General features: G+C 27.5%; 2 protein-coding genes across 2 annotated transcripts in view; both read left to right on the top strand.

Moving 5' to 3' along the window:
- Dhc98D (Dynein heavy chain at 89D) overlaps positions 1 to 8,903 on the top strand; it is a 34,805-nt gene extending 25,902 nt beyond the window's left edge. The window contains exons 36-52 of the mRNA XM_011507361.1: positions 45 to 339; positions 508 to 722; positions 1,078 to 1,323; positions 1,476 to 1,756; positions 1,894 to 2,048; positions 2,980 to 3,363; positions 3,574 to 3,945; positions 4,080 to 4,418; positions 4,951 to 5,152; positions 5,373 to 5,515; positions 5,595 to 5,756; positions 6,097 to 6,400; positions 6,833 to 7,044; positions 7,465 to 7,632; positions 7,817 to 7,996; positions 8,118 to 8,264; positions 8,734 to 8,903. Coding sequence (XP_011505663.1) covers positions 45 to 339; positions 508 to 722; positions 1,078 to 1,323; positions 1,476 to 1,756; positions 1,894 to 2,048; positions 2,980 to 3,363; positions 3,574 to 3,945; positions 4,080 to 4,418; positions 4,951 to 5,152; positions 5,373 to 5,515; positions 5,595 to 5,756; positions 6,097 to 6,400; positions 6,833 to 7,044; positions 7,465 to 7,632; positions 7,817 to 7,996; positions 8,118 to 8,264; positions 8,734 to 8,880 — 3,952 coding nt within the window. The 3' untranslated portion in view covers positions 8,881 to 8,903. The remainder of the gene's footprint in view (positions 1 to 44; positions 340 to 507; positions 723 to 1,077; positions 1,324 to 1,475; positions 1,757 to 1,893; positions 2,049 to 2,979; positions 3,364 to 3,573; positions 3,946 to 4,079; positions 4,419 to 4,950; positions 5,153 to 5,372; positions 5,516 to 5,594; positions 5,757 to 6,096; positions 6,401 to 6,832; positions 7,045 to 7,464; positions 7,633 to 7,816; positions 7,997 to 8,117; positions 8,265 to 8,733) is intronic.
- Positions 8,904 to 10,339: 1,436 nt separating this feature from the next.
- Positions 10,340 to 14,853, top strand: Prp3 (pre-mRNA processing factor 3). Its single transcript, XM_011506644.1, has 7 exons — positions 10,340 to 10,514; positions 10,617 to 10,769; positions 11,498 to 11,715; positions 11,805 to 12,255; positions 12,730 to 13,029; positions 13,185 to 13,542; positions 14,131 to 14,853. Exons 2-7 carry the CDS (start codon positions 10,622 to 10,624, stop codon positions 14,528 to 14,530), a joined length of 1,875 nt encoding a protein of 624 aa, XP_011504946.1. The 5' UTR covers positions 10,340 to 10,514; positions 10,617 to 10,621; the 3' UTR covers positions 14,531 to 14,853.
- The last annotated feature ends 909 nt before the right edge of the window (positions 14,854 to 15,762 follow it).

The raw sequence follows: 15,762 nt of genomic DNA on the forward strand, positions 1-15,762 counted from the left end.
ATTCTTGCAACTTTGTATCTACAATAATTGTCGTTATTGAATAGATCCTTCGCAACGCCACCTGAGGCAGTACAAATTGTTTGCGAGTGCGTTGCCATTATCAGGGGTGTTAAAGAGATATCGTGGAAAAGTGCTAAGGGTATGATGAGTGATCCCAATTTTTTGCGCATTCTTCAAGATATGAATTGCAACGAGATAACATGGAAGCAGCAGCAAATGGTGAAGGCTCATCTGAGAAAATCAAACAAAATGGAGCAAATGAAAACTATTAGTACCGCAGGCTATGGGCTTTATAAGTTCGTCCTTGCTGTTCTGGGTTATTGTTCTGTCTACAGTGAAGTGCGTAATTAAAATGATATATGAAATTACATGTGAAAAAAGGCATTTAATTAATTATTAATTAATAATAACAATTGCCTTAAGATACATGGAAATAAATACCTCGGACTAAATTGCAATTATTATTAAGAATTAAGTAATTTTTTAACCAAGTAATTTTTACAATAGGTTAAACCTAAAATGGATAGGGTTCGTGAATTAGAGATAGAATCTGAAAAAGCATCGAAAGCATTGAGCAAAGAGGAGCAGGAATTGGAGAGATTGGAAAAATTATTGGAAAATTTGAATATAAAATACGAGACTGCAATTATTGATAGGAAACGTATACAGGAAGAAACGGATTTATTAAAGAGACGTTTAATTGCTGCTGACAAATTAATTGGGTATATTTTCTTCCCTTGTTATTGCTTATGTGTTCCCTTCATTTTCTTCTTATCATCGCCATTAATGCTATCATTATTAATCTAATAAATGTAATAAATTTACTGTCTAACTAAATTTATTCGCACTCGAAAATTATGTTCTACCCACTGTTCACTGCGCGCCTAATTAATTTAATTAAAAATTATTTTTTATATTACTATACAAATAAAATATATTCCTAATGCATTCATGAGAATTGCTTTGAACTTTTAAATAATAATGACAGAAATTAATTGCTGAATATATTGTTATGAAAAAATTTTTTAATTTTAAAAGATATTTCAAATTTCAAATTTCAAATTTCTTATTTATTAGAGGTCTATCGTCAGAAAATGAGCGCTGGAAAAAGGATTTAGAGATTTTACATATCGAGTTGAAGAAAATCGTTGGCAACTGTCTTCTCTCTTCTGAATTTCTGGTCTACACTGGTCCATTTACATTCGATTTCCGTACAGAAATGGTTTACAATGATTGGCTTCAAAGTATTATCGATAAAAATATTCCCCTTTCACAACCATTTAAACTCGAAAATCAACTTTCCAATAATGTGGAAATTAGTAGGTACAATGATAGGAAAAATAACAAATTGATTATTTGTCATATATTTGTCGTACAGCAATTAATAAGATATGCGAATTTATAAAACAACAGTTATGCTTTTGAGAGATAGAAAGATTTAATAAACAATAAAGAGGAAATTTTTATCCCTACAGCTGGAACTCTGAGGGTATATCGCCAGATGAATTGTCAATTCAAAATGCAATTTTAACAATAAAAGCGTCAAAAGTTCCACTTTGCATAGACCCACAACAACAAGCATTCAAGTGGATTAAAAAACGCGAAGAAAAATTCAATTTAAAACTACTCACGTTTCATGATACTGATTTTATTAAACAAGTTGAAATTGCAATAAAGTATGGTTTGCCGGTAATGTTTCAGGATATAGATTATATTGATCCTATTCTTGATAATGCTATAATGAAGAACGTTCAATGTTCGTATACATAATAATTTTCAATAATTACAAAATTTTTGTTGAAATTCTTTACCATTAGATTAACTTAATATTAAGTATTGAAAATCCTTAAACTAACAACAATTTAATAAATATAAATTATTCTCAAACATTAGCGATATCTGGGCGAACTTTCATCTTGCTTGGCGATAAAGAAGTCGATTATGATCCACGATTTCGTATGTATTTAGTAACAAAGCATTCAAATCCAACATTAAATCCAGCAATTTATGCTAAAGCAATAGTGATAAATTTTATGGTGACCACGACCGTAAGTAATTTAAGAATAATGATGTACGTTTTTACTAATAATTATTCTAATTCGTTAGATATTTGTTAATAATTTTGTTGATAATAATAATTTGTTAATAATAAATTTGTTAATATTATAATTCTATTATTTTTAATTATTGTCATTTCTTTTAAGTTTTAATCATTTCAACAGATCATTTTAAAGGACTAAATAATTAGGATATTGTTGATTTGTTACCAAAAGTCTTAGCTTTTAGATCAGTTTCAAATATTTCAATATTACCTTATATCGAATTAAAATTTTTTTTTTTTTTAATATATATTGTTATGAAAGCTATAAAAAATCTCTTAAAACTTTGTTTCACCACTAAAAAAAAAGAAAAAAAAAAAAAAAAAAGAAAAAAGTTTTTGAATTTTTATTTCTAATAAATTTAAAAATAAATGTGTTCTTATGTAATTTCACAATTTCATAATGTTCTCTTTCATTGATTTATCAAATAATTACATATTAAAACAAAGTATGTCTAAAAGTCTTAAAATACCTTAAAATAAAGCGAAAACGACAGCCTAACTTTCAACAGCAATTAATTTTATGTATATATCCATATCAATGTTTTTATTTTTTTGTTTTTGTTTTTTTTTTTAAATATACAATACCAATAAGCGATAAAACACTTGAATGTATTAATTTGTATTTTTTTCAATTGAGTTTAAAGATAATTACGCTTTGAAAAGAATTTTTTTTTTTAAACAAAATTTTGATCAATTGTAATATCGATAATGAAAATTTTTTTATTTATTGATTTTATTAGTATAAATAACAAACTGAAATTTAAAAACTTCTTCTTCTTTTTTTAATCTATTGATTTAGATAAAGGAATATTGCGTGTAATAATTAAAAGAAACTGAATCAGCTTTGTATTTCAATTATACGGTAATCTTACTTTAAGGGCTTGGAAGAACAACTTTTGTCTGTAGTGGTGCGCATTGAGCGCCCGGATATAGAAGAGCAACGCGAAGCTTTAATAGCGGAAACGAGCTTACATAAAAAAAAGCTGCAGGAATTAGAAAATGATTTGCTGCGAGAGATTACAAGTAATCAGGGTAATATGCTCGACAATATCGAACTGATTGACACTTTGGAAAATACCAAAGCCATTGCGCAGGAAGTTTCGACGAAATTACAAGAAGCTGAAGTGACATCCAAAGAAATTGATAAACTACGCAATGATTATAAATTAGTGGCCAAAAGAGGGGCGATTCTATTCTTTGTTTTAGCTGATATGGCCATTGTTAACTCTATGTACCAATATTCTCTTACTAGTTATTTGGAGGTAAGTTATGTAATATTTTCATTCGAAATTTATTTGTTTAAACGTTGATAAAATTGTATTAATATTGCAACGAAAAAAAAAAAAAAAAAACCTTAACAACATGTAAAAATTAAAGTTAAAAATTATTTTAAAATATATTTTTGAAAGTATTGAATAATCTTATAACTTAATTATTTTAAGCTACATGTTTTATTTTCACAAAAATTTTAGATCTTCATACAATCACTGAAAAAAGCATTGCCCGATACATTATTAAAAAAACGACTTAGGAATATTATAAAAACCTTAACTAAGATTGTTTATGGCTACGGGTGTACGGGAATTTTTGAAAAACATAAGCTCCTATATTCTTTTCAAATATGCACGCGCATAGAGCAAGATCTGCAACACATCAATCTAGATCAATTAAATTTCTTTATCAAAGGCAACGTATCGCTGGAAAGGTCAACTAGAACTAATCCCACCGATGGCTGGTTGGCTATTACAGGTTGGGAAGATATTTTAAAATTAGCTAACGAATTTCCAGAACAATTCGGTAACTTGCCGGATGAAATTGAAGCAGAAGAAGAGCAATGGAAGCAGGTGATGTATTAAAATTCTATAAAAATGACTCATTTATGAATACAACTTAAAAGTTATATGGATTAATTTCACTTGGAATATTTTGGATCTTAATATAATTTTTTTTTTTTTTTTTTTTTTTTTTTTTTTAATAGTGGTTCGATGTCGACAATCCCGAGTCCTTGGATTTCCCATGCAACTATTCCTCAAAGCTCACAAGCTTCGAACGTCTGATGTTATTGCGCTGTTTTCGCGTTGATCGTATATATCGAGCAATTATTATTTATATTAGTAATGTGATGGGCGAGGAGTTTATAACACCTCCAAGCATTAGTATGGAAGCTATTTTCGAGCAGAGCACATCGACAATGCCGATCGTCTTTGTATTGAGTCCTGGCTCGGATCCCACAAGCGAACTAATCTTACTGGCTGAAAAACATGGATGCGGGGCTGGAAAGTTTCGAAATTTGTCATTAGGACAGGGACAAGAACAGGTGGACAAATAAAATTTTTTTTATATATTTCACAATAACAAAGTACGTTTTCTTTTCTATATTTAGCAGAATATCCCTTATATTTACATAACGGTTATTACTAGAACGAAATATTTTCATTGGCAAAAATGTGATTGTATTACTCCTAGATAGTTATTGAAAATTAAATAAAATGTATAACTAAGGCATGGCTTTTTTTTTTTTTTTTTTTTTTTTTTTTTTTAAAAAATTTTAATCAAATATACGCAAAAATTATACTAACTGCTATAATTTTCTTTTTATAGAAAATGGTATCTAATTTTTTTATACATATGATTAATCAATAAAGAATATTTTCAAATTAGAAAACATAAAATTAAACATAATGAAAGCATACATACAAATGATTCGTTAGAGAGAATAGTTTATTTCTTAGTTTATCATTTTTCTACTTAAAGCTTCAATTTACAAAATATAAAAGAAAAGAAAATGAAATTACGAGTAAAGAGTATTTATAAATCGCGTGATATTTACATTCGAAATTAATATTCAGCTAGCTATGGAATTATTAGAAAATGCAGTAACAAGAGGACAATGGCTGCTACTTCAAAATTGTCATTTGCTACTGAAATTTACACGAGAACTGGAAAAATCTTTAGAAAATATTGGAAACCCTCATTCTGATTTTAGATTGTGGTTAACCACTGATCCCAATCCAAATTTTCCAATAGGAATATTACAACAATCACTTAAAGGTATCATTATCTTTCGATATCATTAAACTTACGATATGCGCGGGTATCTTTGAATAATGTAATAAAACAAAGAGAAAGAGAATATAGGTTAAAACTTTGACGTTCTTTAACATTTGAATAATAATACAAAATTATAATTCCTAAAGTATAATATAACTATTAATAGTTTTAATATGTAAAAATTACATTAAGTTAAAGTTTGTACTTATTATTATTTTAGTTGTAACTGAGCCACCAAATGGACTAAAATTAAATTTAAAAAATACATATTTTAAGATGGCTGATGAAACTTTGGAATGCTGCGAACATACAGCCTATAAAGATCTTATTTATGTTTTAGCATTTTATCACGCAGTCGTTCAAGTAATTCTTTGATAATTATGTGCGATCGATCTTATGCAATCAATTATTTTTATATGCTTACCGTATTTAATTTTCATAGGAAAGGAGAAAATATGACAAAATTGGATGGAATATAAATTACGATTTCAATGAATCAGATTTTAATGTGTGTACTACAATACTTAATACTTATTTGTCAAAGAATTTAGTAACAGGGGTAACAAGAATCCCTTGGAATAGTTTAAAATATTTAATTGGAGAGGTAACAGTGCAATAAAATATTATACATATAATTCCTCAAAAATTAATAAATTATTAGAATGACAATAATTAAATAAAGACATGATAAAAATAATTTATTTAAAAAAAAAAAAGAAATTATTTAACAAAAAAAAAAAAAAAAAGAACAATTTAGTTTTAAATCATACTATTTTCTATATTATCCTATGCATAAATGCAATTTTCTTACTTCTTTTCATTTCGTAAGAATTTACGACAGATTTAGAAAATTCACGACTTTGGCATGTAATTTTGAAAATTCCTACATTGCTGAGCGTTATTAGACCTTCTGGATTGTAATTGAAGTAAAAATGTATCTGCAGGTAATGTACGGCGGCCGAGTAATCGACAACTACGATCGGCGCGTTAGTAGGGTTTACATGGATGAGTACTTTGGTGACTTTTTGTTCGACACCTTTCAGCCCTACCACTTTTATGAAGATGAGAATGTTGACTATGTAGTGCCAACTCCAGGCGATCATGATAATTATATGAAATTCATCGAAGAATTGCCGTTAGTGAATACACCGGAAGTTTTCGGCTTACATCCGAATGCCGATATCGGTTATTTTACTCAGGCAACGAAAGATATATGGTTGCAACTTATTCAATTGCAGCCACAGACTGGTAAATAATTATTAGTTAATTAATGTAGTGTATAAGTTTTATTAGTCTTTGTATTCTCTTAAAATCGAATAGACCTCCTCTCATTAAAAATACCTTTATTCTTTTGTGTGTCGCATTACTTTTAATATTTTTAAATTACTTAAACCTTGATCCAACTTTCATCATAGTTATAAAAAAAGATTAATTCATTCAGTATGTTCATTTTAAAATCATGATTTTTTTTAATCATATTTTTTTCTTTATACTTGCTATAATGATACACGCACCCCCCACCCCCCCATACACATATTTACACATGTGCATATGTTTTCAGTTGTTTGAGCATTTTTTAAATGTATCTTAATTAGAAAGATTTACGTATATAAAATGTAGATTTATATATAATATGATTAAATTTAATGTAAAGCAATTGGAAATTTTTTCTAATTCCAGTTGTCAGTGGTGTAAAAATAAGTAGAGATGAATTTATCGACAATGTAGCAAAAGAAATATTGACAAAAATTCCTCCAGAATATGATTTGACAAAAATTAAACGAATGTTTGGCACAGTGGTATCACCAACAGCAATTGTTCTATTCCAAGAGTTGGAGAGATTTAACAAGTTAATTAAAATGATGACAGTAACCTTACAACAGTTGAGAAAGGTATAAAGTTAATTCGAGCAAATAATATAATAAAAAATAAATATTAAATTTTATAACGGTATAATTCGGTTTTTTTTTTTTTTAAACTTTTTTATTTCATAAAGTTTAAAAGATTCGGCATATACTATATAATAGTAATGTATATCAATATATTTTTTATAGTAATTTCAAAATTTTCTTTCGACATTAAAAACTAAATACGATTCGTAATAATGAAAATGTAACGATAATTTTTGTTGAAATTATGATATATTTAAGTTAAAGCTTAGTAATTATGAATAACTATAATATACAAGAATAAGTAGCGTATCACAATAAAATCAAAATTATCGCCTAATTTGTATAAAAAAAATCTTATAAAAATGTCAATATTCCTGGAGTAAGAATATTTTTGTATTTTATATTATTTTTATATTTTAGGCAATTGTTGGAGAGATAGGAATGGACGCCATTTTGGAAAGCATATCAACTTCCCTATTTAATGGAACGTTGCCTCAGGAATGGGCAAAATTGGCGCCTGCTACTCGAAAAAATTTATCATCATGGATGGAACATTTTGAAAAACGAATCGCTCAATATTCCGAATGGGTGTGTATAAGCTCATTGAGAAATTAATAACTAAACTCTTTTAATCACTAAACTTGCCATTATAAATTGCACGACAAGTCAGTTTGTTTAACCATTTTTACTTATGTAATCCATAATATTTTAAAGATACTTATTGCAAATTAATCAAATTAAATGAAGACTTGGCTACTTTTTGTCATTTCAGGCCACAACGAATGAGCCCATTGTAATTTGGTTATCGGGATTACATTGCCCGGAAACTTATTTGGCAGCTCTTATTCAAATGGCTTGTCGTAAGAACAATTGGCCTTTAGATCATTCGGTAATGTATACGACAGTTTCCCAATATATCAAACCCGAAGAGATTGAAGAACCATTGAACGAGGTAATGTATTATCTATTGTTATTTACTTCTAATTTCAATCAATCATCAATGAGTGAGTGATATTAAATTTTTAACACTTTTATACGGTCTTCGCTTTAACTGTCTTATCATACACTTACAGGGCTGTTACGTTGAAGGATTATACTTAGAAGGGGCTCGATGGGACAAGGAAGAACAATGCCTCAAACGTTCTCATCCAAAAATTTTAATCGAAGAATTACCAATACTTATCATAATTCCAATTGAATCTCACCGACTGAAACTTCTAGTAAATACCAATATTATTTATCATATTATTAGTCATGTGGCAACAATGAAAATTATTATTCATCAAATTAATATTACACGACCATGAGCCTAAATCTATGTATACTGAAAATTAATCTATAAGAAATACGTTGTAAATTAATGTTTTATACACGTGCTCGACATTTTTCGTATAAAATATTTACTTCTTGCACTTAATTATCTCAAATAACTTACATCAAACAATAGACAACAAGTTCATATATCTAGAAATTAAAGCAAAGCTTAGAAATAACGGTAAAAGTTATTATAAACATTTATTAATATGAAAATTAAGATAAATATCTTTACATATGCTGATAAGAAAGTTTATTCCCGATATTAATCAGATGCATTTAATCAAACACTTTCGAGCAATCACAATGACACATGATTTACGTTTTCATTTGAATTGCATACTGTCATTCTAACTCGTTTTATTAATTTGTTAGAATACAATAAAAACGCCGGTTTACGTTACATCCGATCGACGAAATGCAATGGGCGTCGGCTTAGTATTCGAAGCGGATCTTGGCACATCGGAACATCCGTCCCACTGGATCCTCCAAGGTGTTTCACTTACGCTCAATACAGACTAATAGATTGCACCCTACTTTTACAATGTTTATATATACATATATATAGTCTATTTGGCATTAAATCAATAGGAAGTACATTAGCTTGTGCTAATACGAGTGCTTTTACACTTTCATTAATTACGTTTAGCGATAATGCTCATTGTATTCTATGCTCGAATCACTTATAAAATTATATATCTAGTTAATAAAAAAAAAAAAAAAAAAAAAAATTAGACATATATCTTCAGTATTCGATTATTTTATATCGATATGTATTGCAATAATAAATAATACATTAATCAACATTATATTAATTGTCTTTATTATATTATTACGTTCAACAAGCTTATGGCACACGAGGTCTTACGTGTTTAAATTTAAACAACATTAACGTGTACGATGCACTATGTATGTACTTATGTCATAACGTGAAATGCGAGAGTTACCATCTGGAACTCTTGAATAGTTGATAAAGTCAAAAGTGTAATCATAAATTTTAAATTATACAAATAATTTTAGGTATAAATTGTAATTTTTATGAAACAGCATATCTTATTTACTTACATTAAATAAAGATATTATTTCAGATATTATTTTATTTAATAATATTATGGTGAAATTAAAATTATTCATAAATTATTATTCTAAAGTACTTGATATTATAAATTAAATAAAAAAAAAAAAAAACCATCGATCACTCTGAAATTACTTATAAAATTATTCTATCCTACAATGTATAATTTAAAATAAAATTCAATTCAACGTGCACTTTTCATATTAGTTTAAGAAGTAGTGGTGTTTCAAGTAAATTTAAATATTTATGCATAAAATATAGAAAATGGAATATTTTATACAAAAATTGTATTTCATATATATCGCTTGTCGTGTATGTAAAATATACATTTTATTCTAGATAAAGAAAATCGCCGCTGTACAATAAAATTTACGATGAATTTACAGATAGATAATAAGAAAAAGGATAAATACTGGGAAAAATTTCTGTTTGAAAAGAGAATTTATATATTTGGAATATTGGAATACACAAAAAAAAAAAACCTAATTTATCATAAGATTCATTAATATTGTCTTATAAAAATTACGTTTATAATTAATTACTTTCAATATTTAAAGTGAAATCAATGGTATTTTAACTGTTAATTAAATTTTTTAAATGTTTAAAAATGTAGAAAAAAATGCCTTATATATTGTTAAATTTGAAACATTCTAATTACAAAATTTCTTATATTGATAATTACCGTTAACACAGTGCGCTGGGAAACTTGGACTTCGTTCATTATGTAATTTTCAGATAATTTAACCAGGAAAATTCGCCACTTGCACATTTTGGCAAATTAAATAGTAAAGAGAAATAAAGCTACCTAACGGCTAATTACTACGTGCAACATACAAACGCTCTTTTATAACGGACAATAATAGCGATTAAAGCGCCTCTATCGAATAATTTCGCTAATCACGACTTCTGCAATATAGAATCGTGTATCCTTGCTCCATACGTGTTTTTAGAATTTTTTTAACAATTCCTTTTTATCTAACAAAAATGTTCCTAAACATATCGTGGGAGATGATGTCCACGTGATAAAGTTAAGGGATCTTGAGAGCCGATGATACATTAAATCTCATCCAACAAAAATATCGTAGGTTATTCCAATTATAACCTCCTTGATTTGAGGTTAACTTGTGTATTTAATATTATTTGAGAGAAATTTATTATTTTACGTGCTTTTTTTATATTAAAGCGACAATGTCGTACTTATCGCGCAAGGAAATCGACGAATTAAAGCCACAGATTGAAAGGACAGTCAGCAAGTTTTTGGGCTTTACTGAGTCTTCGATAGTAACCACTGCGCTGAACTGTATTGCATCTGGTTATGATAGGCGTAAAACTGCAGGTTTGTTGTTTAAATTGTAATTAAATTTTTTCATTCGTACAACTTTATAAAATATCTCTTTACTTAATCAGTATTAAAATTTCAGTCATATTCAATTTTCACTGTACGTAAGCACACGATACAAGTAATAATTATACCTATTTATTGGTAAAATAATCTGCTAAAATTTGATGATAATTGCTTGAAATAAGGAGATTCATAGATTATATTTTACTTGATAGAAATTTTGTTATAATTATTTCATTATTTTTGTCTATTTTCACTACTATTTTATAATACTTTATTGTTTGAATATTAGAAACAAAATATAGATTAATATTTGTACAGTTATTTGGTCAAATTAATTTAGATATTATTGTATTTATTAACTGTATCATTTCAGTTGAATAAATACAACACGATTTAAAATCTAGATAAAATATTTATAAAAATTGTAATTAAATTAATGTATACGATATTTCTAAGAAAATTTATAAAATATGTATATATATGCATAAGTTACTTATATTAATAAGTTACCATAAGAATTCGTATTTATTGAACATTATTGAGAATTAACATAATACTTGAACGATATAATGCTGTTATACTGCATGGTTATAACTTTTATCTTAATTTTGAATCTGTAAATCTATTTAATTGATTAAACGGAATTATATGACAATATATAATTCTTCTTTCAATTTCATAATTTCATCATGAATTAAATTATTTCTTATTTTTTATAGATAAATTGTCAGCATTGCTTGAAGATAAAAAGGCCTCGAAAGTAGCAGAGAAAATATTTATAGTTTATGATGATATAAGGGCTTCACACAAATCAAAAAAACGATCCCATGGCGACGATAGAGATAAAGATAGGGACAGAGATTCTAAGAAGGCAAAACTTAAAGATGACGATTCTAAACATGATAAATCTAATGATTCTACACTTTCGAAAGATAAAGTAAATTACTTATATTTGTAGAAATGATTATATAAATTATAATTATATTTGGATTTCTTATCATCGTTTCTTCAAAATTTCTTCCATAGATTAGCCATATTATGGCAAATGCACAAAAGGAAATTGAGGAACGTAAAAGAGCCATGAGGGTACGACCAGAAGATATGGAAACAGTTAGACCACTTTTAAGGAATAAAGATACATTAACTACAATGGGCTCGGTTTATAATCAAGGTTTTCTTAGTAAAACCGATTCGGACAAAGCTAGAAAGATAGCTGCATTGCAAGCACAAATACAAAATAAACTCAAATCTGGACTGTTAGGAGGTGTACAAAATACAGATAAACCAAGACCTCTTATTCTTGATGAATCCGGGAGAACGGTTGACATAACTGGTAAAGAGGTTCAACTTACTCAAGTTGTTCCAACTCTAAAAGCTAATATTCGAGCTAAAAAGAGAGAAGAATTCAAGGCACAATTGCAGGATTCAAAAGGTCCTGAAGACTTTCAAGAGACACATTTCTTTGATAATCGCATAGGTAATTAATTATTCGTCTTAACTTATAAATATTTTAATATCAATGATGTATTAAACGTACATAATTCCTTCGATAAACTCAATTAGAAAAATTTTTTAGTTTTTACTGAAAATTTTAAATTTAATTATTATGAAATATAATTAAACTGTATCCATTCATCGAGTAATGAAGATTATTTATAAATGAAAATTAATTGAAAATAATAATATTAAGTATGATAGTATTGAAAATTATAAATAAAATATATGAGTAAATTGAGAATGTTGTTAAAATCATGTCTCAGCCGTATAACAAATGTTGCAGAATAATTTTCTAATTATGCTATTTATAAGCAGCTTCTATAAATCAGAAAAATAATCCTACTTTATATAATTATTCATTCAAAAGCATTAGCATTTTCATTAACTATATTGCATTGTTAATATCGTTAGGTAATACTGTGCATAATATTATGCGATTGTATAAAAATTTTAGGTGTCAAATCTGCGGTCAGAGGCAAACGAGCACTAAAGTTCCACGAGCCAGGAAAATTTATGCAAATGGCGGAAAGGATTCGTATGAAAGCACAGCTGGAAAAATTGCAAAATGAAATTAGTCAAATTGCCAGAAAAACAGGCATTAGCTCTGCAACTAAATTGGCCTTAATCGCACCAAAAACCGAAGCACTTAACGAAGATGTACCAAATATTGAGTGGTGGGATTCTGTAATTTTAAATGTGAGTGATTCTACTATTACAAATTTAGTAGAACATCCAGCACAAATGAGGCCACCGAGTAAGTAATAATTAATTAAGTAACAATTAAGTAAGTAAGTAAGTAAGCGATTGCTCTTTACAATATTAAGAATTAGTCTTTATCGATACTTGCATTGAATATCGTATGAATTCACATTTACTAAAGATTTTATTCGAACTATATATTATTTTCAGCGGAGCCATTAAAACCAGTTTACATGCCTGTATTTTTAACGCATAAAGAGAGAAAAAAATTACGCCGTCAGAATCGACGAGAAGCTTGGAAAGAAGAGCAGGAAAAAATTCGTCTAGGACTGGAGCCGCCACCAGAGCCAAAGCTACGTATTTCAAATTTAATGAGGGTTTTAGGTACGGAGGCAGTGCAGGATCCCACAAAAATTGAAGCCCATGTAAGACAACAGATGGCAAAGAGGTTGAAGGCTCACGAAGATGCCAATGCGGCAAGAAGACTCACCGCTGACCAAAGGCGTGAAAAGAAAGCGAGGAAAATTAGAGAAGACACTAGTTTAGGAGTTTGCGTCGCTGTTTTCAGGTTTGTAATTATTAAAATTAATTTTTTTTTAAATTATCTTATATTATTTTCATGTATATTTATATAGTTGTAAGGACATGTAAGATATTCATTAAGACCGTACGTGCAAATATTTAGACATAAAATAAATTTTTTATTTTATGTTTAAACAATAAGATCTGCATATAAAATAAGACAATTTTTCTATTTCATAGATTTCATAATTCTATATAATTTGCAAGCATATTGATAACATATTTATAACGTATGTTATAACCAGCATATATATATTCATAAATTTTGAAATATATTCTTTTATCATTATTGTAATGTATAATTATTTATTGTATCCTTGTAATAATCACTAATGGAAAAAAAAAAACAAAAACCAAAAACAAAAATAAAAGAGATGAGAAATACAGTTGATTTTAATATTCTTAAGTATTTATATTTATTACTAATTATTGAAAAGAAAATTATTCAAACAGATTTGAGTGACATTTGAAATTAAAATTATTTTAAGTTATTTCAAAATTTTTGTTTGAAAAATAAATTTTATAGTTAGTATATTCGATTGAATTTGATCTCGAAATGTTTTTATTAAAACAGAATACGTGACTTGATCAACAACGCCTCAAAGAAATTCAAGGTAGAGACCAATGCGAAACAGCTTTACCTCACCGGCTGTGTAATGTTGTTTCGCGATTGTAACGTTGTTATCGTTGAAGGCGGTCATAAGCAGATTGCCAAGTACAAGCGACTGATGCTGCAACGCATAAAATGGGAAGAAGATCAAGTTAAGGACATGGATGGTAACGATGTACCAAACAAGTGTGTACTTGTGTGGGAGGGCACTAGTAAACATAGACATTTCGGTGACATCAAGTTCAAGGTATGTCCGATAGAAAAGATGGCACGCGAGCATTTCAAGAAGCATCAGGTCGAGCATTATTGGGATCTTGCGTACAGCGGTGCCGTGCTGGATAACACGGACGATACGCAGGTATAAAATACAAGAAACTGACATTAGATAACTCACTAATGTTTCAAATTGTGACAGTGTGAATGTGTGTTTCATTGTGATGTATATGCTGAGAAATACTAATTTTCTCTTCTAAATATCAAATTTTCTTAGAAAGGTTTTTAAAATTTATATTATATTGCTATTCACGAACTTATAAGTTTAAAAATTTGTTGACAAAACTTACAAAACGATATATTATTCAAGATGGGGTTGTCAAGTTCTACCTATACCCCTAAACTACCTCGTACTCCGAATAATGAATAAATGCGTGTAATTTAGAAAATGCTTCAAAATATTATAAAATCAAATTCACCTACCTGTCCTTCGCGTCGATTTAGAAAATGTGTCTATAAAGTATGATTTTAAGTATGCCTTTAAAAGATATTAGACTTACAAAGAAATTGTAAGATTCTGTTGATAGTTTTAATGATTTTTTATAATTCTTTTTAATAATACTAATACATTTCGTATATTATTCTTCGTATGATAAACTGCGGACATTAATAAATTTATATTCTGTATAAATTAAAGTATTTTTATTTATTATAACTATTTATGTATTCATTATTTCGTGAAATTGTAAACTGCAACTTTTATCTTGTTTATAGCATAGATGGTAAAACAGTAAATGTACTTATCATAATGTAAAGCTATTGAAGTATTTCAGAACATTTAATTTTTTTTAGTATTCTCCTTAAATGGCATTGTTTATTATAAATTTACGTATCTATAACATTAAAGCATTAGTTTATATGGAGTAGTCTCTTTTCATCATTTTTATGTTTTATAGTTACAAAGTATTTTCAATTATTCAAAAATGAATTTTCACTTTTCAATGTAATTATCCATTTAGTATTTGATTATTATTATTCTTATATCACTGTTACATTGAAAATTTTACTTAAATATATTTGAAATTTAGTCGTATTAACAACAACATCATTTTATTATTATAATTTATGTTTCTGAACTTTAAAAATAACAGAAAATAAATACTTAAAAATATGCTTGTTTATCCGACTTAGGCTTAAAAATTATTATTATTATTATTATTATTATTATTATTATTATTATTAAAGCTTACATTTAATATTATTCTAAAAATATACCAAATCTATTAATACTACATGTCATTAAGAAATAGCAAACTTAACGTATGTTGAATCTTATAATTTATATATTTTATATATATATATATATATGTATATATATATATA

This window comes from Ceratosolen solmsi, unplaced genomic scaffold (genome assembly GCF_000503995.2).
Source record: "Ceratosolen solmsi marchali unplaced genomic scaffold, CerSol_1.0 scaffold6, whole genome shotgun sequence".
Classification (NCBI taxonomy): Eukaryota; Metazoa; Arthropoda; class Insecta; order Hymenoptera; family Agaonidae; genus Ceratosolen; species Ceratosolen solmsi.

What these genes read in the sequence shown, in the direction of transcription:
- Prp3 (XM_011506644.1), top strand. Translation starts at nt 10,622, where the DNA reads ATGTCGTACTTATCGCGCAAGGAAATCGACGAATTAAAGCCACAGATT. An exon ending in AGCACAAATGAGGCCACCGA is followed by an intron (nt 13,030 to 13,184) that starts GTAAGTAATAAT and finishes TATTATTTTCAG; the next exon opens with CGGAGCCATTAAAACCAGTT. An exon ending in GTTTGCGTCGCTGTTTTCAG is followed by an intron (nt 13,543 to 14,130) that starts GTTTGTAATTAT and finishes TTATTAAAACAG; the next exon opens with AATACGTGACTTGATCAACA.